Source organism: Thunnus maccoyii, chromosome 3 (genome assembly GCF_910596095.1).
Source record: "Thunnus maccoyii chromosome 3, fThuMac1.1, whole genome shotgun sequence".
Lineage (NCBI taxonomy): Eukaryota > Metazoa > Chordata > Actinopteri > Scombriformes > Scombridae > Thunnus > Thunnus maccoyii.
The window spans coordinates 14,407,946-14,418,821 of NC_056535.1; the positions used below are offsets into that span (position 1 = coordinate 14,407,946).

At 37.9% G+C, this 10,876-nt stretch overlaps 1 protein-coding gene across 1 annotated transcript; it reads left to right on the forward strand.

Annotated features, from left to right (window-relative positions):
* On the forward strand, positions 1-5,876 carry slc6a14 (solute carrier family 6 member 14). Its single transcript, XM_042406403.1, is given in 15 exon segments — positions 1-66; positions 596-740; positions 850-981; positions 2,027-2,188; positions 2,505-2,619; positions 2,701-2,833; positions 3,045-3,185; positions 3,292-3,427; positions 3,603-3,695; positions 3,788-3,913; positions 3,991-4,109; positions 4,243-4,342; positions 4,445-4,554; positions 5,377-5,552; positions 5,639-5,876. Coding segments are annotated over 15 exon segments (1,992 nt in total).
* The last annotated feature ends 5,000 nt before the right edge of the window (positions 5,877-10,876 follow it).

Below are 10,876 nucleotides of genomic sequence, written 5' to 3' on the forward strand. Positions count from 1 at the left end.
ATGAGGAAATACGGCTGGAACAGTTTCAAGGATTTAATTTTCAGTAATCCTGCTGTTGTCGACCAGGTAGGATTGCAAACCTGTTGGACCAGACTTTCACTCGATAATTAACCACACAATGAATGAGTCAGACTAAAGAACAAATCTATAGAGGAAGACAAAATTAAATATATCGTTTGCTTAATTTGGGTGAAAAATACATAGTTTTTCTATTTTTAATTGTAATAAATTTAGAAAAAAAATGTTTTTATGGTGTGCTTGTTTACAGCTGAAGGGTGAAATAAAATCTTATTCAAATATATTATGGCTCAATTTAAGTGGCCACTGTAAATGAAATTGCCTTGAAGTGATGATGGAACCAATGTGACTTTTTCTCTCCCCTCAGGACCATGAAGTGATAGTTCACTCACTGAAGCTGATATTTTATTTTTGTTATACATTATTATCAGTTAGGAGTCATGATTGTATTTGATGATAACAAAAGTTAGTTGTGATGGCACTTTGATATCTTATATAGAAGTGACTCTCCACTCCATTCTTACACATTTAATAACATTTGTCATTTGAATACGATCTGGGATTTTTCATCGAGCAGGACCCACATGTGGATGATGGTGATGAGAATTCTGATCGTGGGAACTGGACTAGTAAGCAGGAGTATATCCTCTCTACAATTGGTTATGCTGTTGGACTGGGAAATATCTGGAGGTTTCCATATTTGGCCTACAAGAATGGAGGGGGTACGTATTTGGTACTGAACCATTTGTTCTGGGAATCCCAATTGATGACACCACTGTCCTTATTAAGCTTCTTTTAATCCTCTGCCACTCAATCCTTCACTGTGAACAGGGGCCTTTCTTATACCCTACTTTGTGATGCTTGTGGTGGCTGGAATTCCTCTTTTCTTTCTGGAAAGTGCCTTCGGGCAATTCTGCAGCCAAGGCCCAATCAACATATGGAGAGCAGTGCCAATACTGCAGGGTAAGACTACCATTCAAGTTTTGTGAGAGGTCAGTTGGGTACATCTAAAGAAAAAAACATGTCAAACATGAGGGATTTAATGAGGCTGTTGGTTAATGGTCAACTGTGTGACCTAAAATGCAGCTTTTTTATGACTTCTGACTTCAGATAAGTTTTTGGTTGTTTGGTTTTAAAGACTTTGTGTCCAGAAATAGTCAGAGCTGCAGTGATTACTGTGGCTTTACCTTCAGGGTCAATGCATAATCATGCAAACCAAAGGTAGTTGAAAATTAAGTCAAACTGAAGGGATAAATTATGTTATTAGAAGCTTAGCAGAATAGTCAAAAAACAAGAATAATTCATCCCAGATCACAATTTGGTTTGCTAGCAACACTGTGGTGTCACTTTATTAAATGTTAGTGTACAAAACATATAAATTCAGAAATTAAAATTAAAATTCACAAATCAGAACATGCTGACACAAATATCCACTGATGCCACATGTTGTTTAGAAACAGCTTCTACTGTATTTTGCTGCAAACAAGCAGTCAAAATGGAAATACTGTATTCCCAAAAAGTGTTTTCTAATCTTTAAGGGGGGTCTGAGGTTGTGAAGTACTTGGAGTACATACACAATTGTACAAAACAAAATATGATGCCAATTTTTTTTTTACTTCTGTGGGCAGGGGTGTAATAAAACAGTCAGGGTAATTGTTTGTTTTGGCAGTTGAGTTACATGCTATTTTATAGGCTGTGAAGATAAAAACACCAGTTGGTCACCTTTCATAACTCTAGTATGTAAGACATTTACTTATCTAAAATCACAAAATTTTGACAATAACAGGAATGTGTTGTGTGCTGCTCTCAGCTTCACTGGAAAGTCTTAGTTTAAACAAACCTTAACCTGAAAGGAAACTGTACTTTTCAGGACAGCTGAGGGCACCTAAAATTCATGTTCTGAATGAATTAAACTCACCCAAAAAGAGTTTCTGAAAGTTAAGAAGCTTCTCATTAAAACCTTTTCATAAAGCAACAGCTCCTATAACCTCTTCCTCTTCCTCTCCAGGTGTTGGTGTTGCCATGGTTATGGTGACTCTAATCGTGTCCATCTACTATAATGTAATCATCGCCTACAGCCTGTACTACATGTTCGCCTCCTTCCAGTCTCCTCTGCCGTGGTCCAGCTGCCTCAGCGGGGCTCACAGTAACTGCAGTGACACGCCTTTAGGTGCTTTTCCGCTCAATCTGCTTTTCTTATGAAGAGGTGTTGATCAGATCAGCTGTTCGGTGGATACTGATTTGTCATTCTCGTGGGATGGAATGACATGAAATAATGATGACAGGATAACATAATCTGATATAAATGGAAGAGTAAAAAGTACAGGGAGTTCAGTTCAGTGCTATTTTGATCAGTACTGCAATGAATTTACAATATCTCTGAAAAATGTAAGCAACCTGAAACCACTTCAGGTCAAAGATAATGTAAATAGCGTTTCTGTTCTGGGAAATTAATGCATATACATGCATCATCTCTCCTTTTCTAGTGTATTGCAATGTAAGTGGTGTTTTAGTGGCAAACTGGACGCAGGAAAACAGCACCTGTCCTTCACCTAACATGATCACAGTACCAGTTCAGAGCCCAAGTGAGCAGTACTGGGAGTAAGTGTCACACACTGCACAAGCACATGTACGCACAACAGTCATACTGCTGTTGTACAGTCAGATGTGTCTTCTCCTCAGTCGTGTGGCTCTGCAGAGATCCAGTGGTCTAGATGAAACAGGACCAGTAGTTTGGCACTTGGCTCTCTGTCTGCTGCTGAGCTCCATGCTTGTTGCTGCAGCGCTCATCAGAGGTATCAAGTCATCGGGCAAAGTAAGTCAACATCTACTGTGCTTCATAGAAAGTCCTTATCCATAGTTCGTCCATCCTCAGGGCCTGTGGTTGTCAAGCTCACTGTGACAATTGATAGCTAAACAGAACATTTGGTAACTGTTGGCCTGTCATTTTTAAATTCAAAGCTAGTGTTTCTCTTTAGGTAAAAATGTTTTTGCAGAGTGTGAACTCTTGGCTTTTGTCTCTCCAGGTTGTGTATTTCACAGCTACGTTCCCTTACGTGGTGATTGTGATCCTGCTGATCAGAGGTGTGACACTGGAGGGAGCTAATGATGGGATAGAGTTCTACATTGGTTCCCAATCCAACTGGACTAAACTGACTGAAGCACAGGTAGGAGCCCAGCAATCCCTGTTTAACAACAATTCATTATAGTGCATTACATTACATTGGAAGAATAAACTCTTCTAAATCTTAAAGCATTACTGTGTGTTTTTAGGTCTGGAAAGACGCTGCAACTCAGACCTTCTACTCTCTGTCTATTGCCTGGGGTGGAGTCATGACTCTTGCTTCCTATAATAACTTCCACAACAACGTGTTCAAGGACTCATTTGTTGTAACACTTACTAATGCTGGTAGGAGCACAGCTAACAACATTATTCTAAGGAAGTTAATATATTTCTTACATATTAAGATATATAGTAATGATAGTGCGGATCAGTATCATGCTTTGTTATCATAAATGACTGACTTATTTTAAATTTATTCTGATGATCTTCAATCTATTTTACTATTTTGATCTCTTTCTAGGCACCAGTGTGTTTGCAGGCTTTGCCATATTTTCAATTTTGGGTCACATGGCTCACATCTATAAACTGCCTGTTGGAGAAGTAGTGAAGGAAGGTCAGACAGAAACACCATATGGGCACCAACCAGTAAAAATATGGAAGACTGCCAGGTGTTCTCTCATGTTTTATTTTTTTGTCTTTGTGCAGGATTTGGCCTGGCATTCATTGCATATCCAGATGCTCTTTCTAAGCTACCCATTTCCCCTCTGTGGTCCATTCTGTTCTTTTTCATGCTTCTGACTGTTGGACTAGACTCCCAGTTTGCAGGAATAGGTGAGATCTCACGTTGCCTATCACCATCGATGTCACAGCACATTCCTGAATCCTGAAATCTCTCTTTTTGTCCTCAGAGGTGATAACAACCTGCCTGATTGATGCCTTCCCAAAAACCTTCAAATCCAAACGTGCCTTAGTGACCATAATGACCAGTGTCATCCTCTACCTCCTGGGCCTGCCTTGTGTCACAAGGGTATGTCTGCCAAAGAGGGACTTTATGTTTCTGTTGTCTGACATAGGTCTAGTTAACCTGCTCACCCTGTGTGTGTGTGTGTGTGTGTGTGTGTGTGTGTGTGTGTGTGTGTGTGTGTGTGTGTCTGAGATAGGCAGGAATATACTGGGTGACTCTAATCGACCAGTTTGTTGCCAGCTGGGTGCTGCTAATTTTGGCTCTGATGGAGATCATTGGTGTCTCCTACATATACGGTGAGTATGATATCTGTAGAAATGTGTATATAATAGTGACTTACATTAGATAGCCTTAAACTTCAGCTGTGTACATGTGCATGTTCTTCTCATGCTTTTCAGGAGGAAACCGTTTTATCAAAGACCTTGAGATGATGCTTGGCACTAAGAGTTTCAGTTTCTGGCTGTGGTGGAGAGCATGTTGGTTCTTCATCAGCCCCTTCATCATAGTGGTGAGTACAACCACATACACACTCTGATATAAAATGCGTGTGACTTTCTGCTTATATTTGCACTAAACTAGACACAAAAGACTCACTATAGTGATCAAATATTTGGATTTTGGTTTACACATGCATACTGTATGCTGATGAGTGCCATCAAAGTAGTTCAGAAAATAATCAAGCATTATCAGAAAGCAGAGCCACATAAAGAAATGGGGAAATGTGGACAATATATTTCTACAAGTGGCCATGGAATTAATATTTTTTAAATATGAAAATTAACTATATTTGTGTAAAATCTGTATTTTCTATTTGTAAGGTTTGTAAACAACAAACTTGGTTCTTTAATTTTAGATTCAACCTCCTCACACACTATATTTGGATATAGGATATAGGATTTTAAAAAAGGCAGAGCACAACTTGATCAAACTCGTCTTCAAAATCCAATATGCTGTTTCAAATTGTGAAATATGCATTAAGATTAAAGGGTTCAAATCAGCCTCAGAGTCAGAAACATAATACCCACTGGCACAAGCATCCAACTATAGTACTTGCACCCGTATAGTCAAAGTGGTACTGAAAGAAAGAACGTCATTTACATTTAAATACACCTCTCTCTCATTTAGCATACAAAACACAGGTGTAATTAATATCATTAAAATGGCTGCACTCTATTCAGGTGAGGCAGAGCCAGCGTCCTGTCAACAGCAGGAGTAGAAGCAGTGACATTACTGCCTCACAAACAAACATACATACATCTTCAATACCTGAAATTCCCTACTCAAGACTTCCATGACTGAAACACTTCTGACAAACCTCTGCTGTCTACAGGTGATCCTGGTCTGGTCTCTGATGACCGTTACACCCCCCACCTATGAAGCAGTCCAGTACCCAGGCTGGGGCTTGGCTCTGGGCTGGTGCATGGTTGCATTCATCCTCCTCTGGATCCCTGTTATCGCTGTGTATAAGATGATGAGAGCAGAGGGAAATCCCTGGAAGGTGTGTGTGTGTTACAATATCTGGAGGAAATATGGTGGATTAAAACACCTCTCTTTTCTTGATATACATTTACAAAGGATTAAAATGTGCACAGACTGAGATTTTTTCAATAAATGCCAGGAGATGATCTCCAGATAAAAATCTGTAGCAATACCCTGATGTCTTACTTTCCACAGCGTCTGAAGTCATTGTGCTCTCCCTCTGAAAAATGGCATCCTTACCTGGACATCCATCGCACAGAGCGCTACACAGAAGAACGCTGCCACCGTAGGAAGAATCGCAACAACAAACCAGAAACAAATGTAAATGTGATCTCCAGCTCATGGCTCTGATGTCTGTGAATGTGTGTCAACATGCATTCATGCATATTTTCTACATTTCTCTTTTTTTCCCTTTGTCGAAGCAGCTAACTGAATACTTTATACTGAAAGTTAAAGCTGCATCAAGTGATTTTTGACCTTCAGGAGGCAAAGAGTGACTCAAATACAAACTCACAGCAGATCAATGATATCTAACGTCTACTGTGTTAAAACACTTGCCCAATATTTCAGCAGAAATAGAGCATATGGGCCTCATCAAATATTCCACCCTTCAAATGTCAACTTGAACATTCACTTGTGTTTCAGCTGTGGTTTGGTCCACTACTTTCTCTCTTTCTTTTCAAGAAAATGATATATAACTGCTGCCATTTCCTGCTGGAGCAGGTATGTGTTTACAGTAAATGAGAGCCATTTAGGACTCAACTGTACAGTCAGATGAGCTAGAACAATGAATTTAACGTGTATGAATGATATTTACAATAATAGCAATACTTCCCATTAGAGGGGATCATTTGATTCAATGTTAATAACAAAATTATATATTAATGGTGCTTTAGAATCAGGTAATGTGTCTAATTATGTCAGTAATTCATGGACTTTTAGATTATTTATTTCACTGTCTTCAATCCAAAATGTTTGATCTTGTAAATCATGCTCACCTCAGAAAACTTACCGCAATAAATAATTTACTTCAGCATCTCTGATATGTGACAACACCATTTAGAATGACTTGAAATTCAACATGGATGAGGCAAAAACGTTAGATTTCAAGCTGTTTTACATGTTGTATTTATTTAAATCACACATTGCTAAATGTTTTAAAACTGATCTCACATCCAACTTACCAACAACCATAAAAGTCTACCATGAACTCCTTACACTCCTCTCATTATCTAGGTAACTAATTCATATTTCATGTCTGTGTGTTAATGGTTATTCCTATCAACTGCATACATTGCTGTCTGCCACAGTGCTTTTTTTGATAATGCCACAAAGTTTGATTTTTTCATATTCTACACATAGAAAGGAAAAAGAAGAAGATTGATAATCAGTCAAATTAAATCAAAAGTAGAGGTGGATCCCTCATAGTGAGTCAGTCCGATGGTTGAAGGGTTGAGACTATACATACAGTGTTTTAGAGTCTTATGTATGAGATCATGTTGTTGTTTGATGGTCACTAGACTTTACAAAGAGGTGGAAACTATTAGGAAGGATTGGACTTAAACTAGGAACTGTTATTGTTTTGTCGGTAGTCTCCTGGGCTCGATGCATGCATCTCTACTCTCTTAACTCCAGAGACCACACTGGAAATAAGATGTACTGCTCTATGCTTACTTGTAATGTCTCCCTTCTCATCATGTTAACTTAACTAAACTAAAAAATTAAAGCTAAAATAATCTTATCTAAATTAAGCTAAACTGAAAAAAATGCATAACAGAAGTCACAGCTACAAAAAGAGTTGTCTTAGTTCCAGCAACACCTGTAAAACCAGATGATCCGTTGATTTTGGGATGTGTGTGTGTGTCTGTGTGTGTGTGTGTAGTTATCCAGTATTTACTGATACGACAGTTCATATTTACAGAAGAACCTCTCAGTATGTTTGAATTGTGAAGTAGTATTTGATTAAGCTGAAGGGCTCGTATTAGCTGTCTGAGCAAATGACGTGTGTGTGTGTGTGTGTGTGTGTGTGTGTGTGTGTGTGTGTGTGTGTGTGTGTGTGTGTGTGTTGTCATGTGTGTGACCAAGCAAGTCTGACTGTCTGTGTCTTGTAAGCTGTTGATTAACGGCTTGTGCATGAGTTTGAGATTTATCTCAGTGTCACTGGTTGCGGTCATGTCATTACTCTGTTTTTACTGTGTGCTTTCAGCCATTATGTAGCTCTCTGATGTCAACAACCAAACTGAGTTCTCCGCAGCTGTCTTTAATTTTACCATCTTTTCACCAGACCGGCCACGACAATATATCATGGGCAAAAGGGGAGGACATAACAAAATACACTTAGCATTTTTTCATTAACTGTGTTTTTTGAAATCCAGATTGGATTGTTAGTTAACTTGTATATTTTGTTTTTGTTTCTCTCCATACAATTACCCTTACATGGTGGTCTTCCCCATAACAGACGGGCCAGCTGGCAATAATAAGCTCACAAATTCATTTCACAAGACATAGTTAAGTTAAAATTAATCAGGATTAAGGCCAGTTTCTTTTTAAGTTTTAACAGACAAAACATCTTTCAATAGATATGCTTTCTCCAGGGTGGGCAGCAGTCAGAGCATGTACACAAACTGTCAGTGTCTTCTGTCAGTGTCCAGGCTTTGAGAAAACCCTCCCTAAGAAATTTAAACCTTCTCAAGCAAGTGAAACAAAATGAGGCTACAGCTTAAATGACTGGTTTCTCAAACATGCTGTTATTGCTGGAAGAATTGGAGATTTCTATAATGAGGCTTAAACTCGATAATGAAGTAGTTACACCACCAGCTGGTGCTTGTCATTTTCTTTCTTTTAAAATGCTAGAGCAGAATTCATGATTTGGATCAACAAGCTACAGTTTTATTTCACTCATGAATTAATTTTGTATATAATGGACATTCTTAAAACTTAATTAACAAAAATGCAACAACTACTCAACTATGAAATAAATTTAATTGTAGAGACTGTCCCAGTGTGAGTGTGAAGTGAAGTTATCACACTTTATGTTAGCTTGAGTTATCACTGTTGTCTGATATTTGTCAAACCTTTCGGAAAATTAATTTCACTTTGACAGTTGCTGACAGGTTAATTACTTTCAATATCCTGTGTAGAGCGGTGAATTGTCCTGTCTCGCTGTCTTGTTAGAAGCAGTGTGATGCAAAAACTTATGATTGTTGTAGTTTTATGGCATTTTAATATCTCAGCAGTGAATGTCACTTGTTATTTCCCCCCTCGCTGCTATAGGTGATCATCTATAGGACATTAATATGCTTTGAATTTATTTTAAAATGACTGTACTCTATTATTTGTTTCCTAAAAGTTTGTTTTTATATTTTTTTCAGTGTTTAGATGCTGTGTATTTCCACGTGTTGTGATTCTCATCCTGCTGATCAGGAGTGTGACACAAGAGGGAGCTACTGTAGAGTTGCACAATGGTTCCCCATCCAAGATGACTCCATGACTCAAACATTATATATGTCTGTTACTTTGGTAGGAGCACAGTACACATATTTCATACTGTACAAAAAAGAGTTGTTTTTTTTCTCTCAAAGAAAATAGTCTAGTAATTTATAACACTAGAGAGGCAAATGTCTCTCCTACTTGACTCCAGATTATAACGACAGTTGAAGCACTTTATAAATAATCTCTAATTAATAATAGCTGCAAAGTATCCATATCAGAAAGGAACTATCCAACAGAAGTCACAAACATTTGTGCATATATTTGAGGATCTTTGTTCTCCTGGTCTGATGACATTTGTGCCCCGCTCATATGGAACCATCCAGTTCCCAGTCTGGGACTTGGCTCTGGGCAGGTGCAAGTCTCATCTCCTCATCTGTATCCCTGAGAGCTGAGGGAAACCCCTAGAACCTTTGTGGGGAAAAACACATAGAAATAGACGAATAGACGAAACCATCAAGCATGGTTTTTCAGGTGTGAAAGTATTCATGTTCCAACTGAATCATTTTATTGTCTGATATCAAGCTTCACAGAGATAAGAGGGAAATTTGCTCTCCTCTAATGAGTTATTTTATGTTTAGTATATACTCATAAGTGTAGATATGAATAAGAGTTCTTGACTAAAGACACTCTTTGGGAAGTAGTGAGTCAAAATGTTCTGTTCAATATAAGATGAATGCAGCCATGCCGAGAGAAGTCTAGTGCTTACTGAAGCCCAACAACACTTTTAAATATTATTGTGATGCCAGAGATGAGACAATTATTTGCACCTTCAGCTGACTTAACATTTTTTATAGTCAACTGAGACCCTATAACAAGTGATTTGTCAAGACTGGACAGCTCTGAAAGACAAAACCTTTATTATAAATACATATATACTGTATGTACACACTGTATGTGTCAGTGAGGAATGCCATCACCTTTGTTTGTCAGCACTCATCCAGTATTTACTCATGTGTGGCTGACTCCTCTTTATAGCCACATCCTGAGGAAGACCCAGTGTGGGTCGAAACCAGTTGGTATTCTCCTTTTGGTGATATTTTTTAACTTTGATATGTCCTAACCAATAAAGGGGTTTTAACTACATCCTTTTACTACATTATAACCATGAGCACCCGGTATTTCTTATTATGTTTACCTACGTGTCATGTTTGCAAATTAACATCTCAATGGGTGTGAACAGCAAGCAACACAGTATTTGATTAAGCTGAAGGGCTCATTGAACTGAGCAGTTGACTCTGTCTCTTCGACTCTTGGATGATTTTTTTATCCCTTTGAGAACTATACGACATGACAATCGTCGTATTAAAGTTTTATTGATTAGTTTTTTACTGTCATTAGTCTTTCACTTGCCTCATCATTTAAATCTTTTTTAGCAGGTCCGCAGACCTAAATGCTTATTTTAAAGTTAAGCTATTAATAAAGGGTGACAAGTTTCATTAATAAACAGCCAATGGTTTCACAGTTTATGTTAAGCCATTTGTTACAACTTGTAAAACCTTAACAAAGCATGTATTATTAAAATACTGGAGAAAGGCAAACATATCTCATTTTGCATTTCCAGAATATATGATTAGTTTAATATATTCTGTGTTAATTTTGGAGAGCTGCTCCAGCAGTACAAATACTATGTGAACATAAAATAGGCTTAATGTAAGAGTAACGGCAAATTTTCACAACATCCAATCATTGGTCAGGTTCCTTCTAAAGGTAGTTTGTATTATTTGTTTACATATTGGATATAATTTGAATGGAAGCAATAATACATGAGGAACTGTCCTATACTAACATAACAGATGATTTGGAGGTGGAGCGGAAAAGTAGTATGATGCTTAAGTATGTGGGGTTTCCTCAGCTAAGGT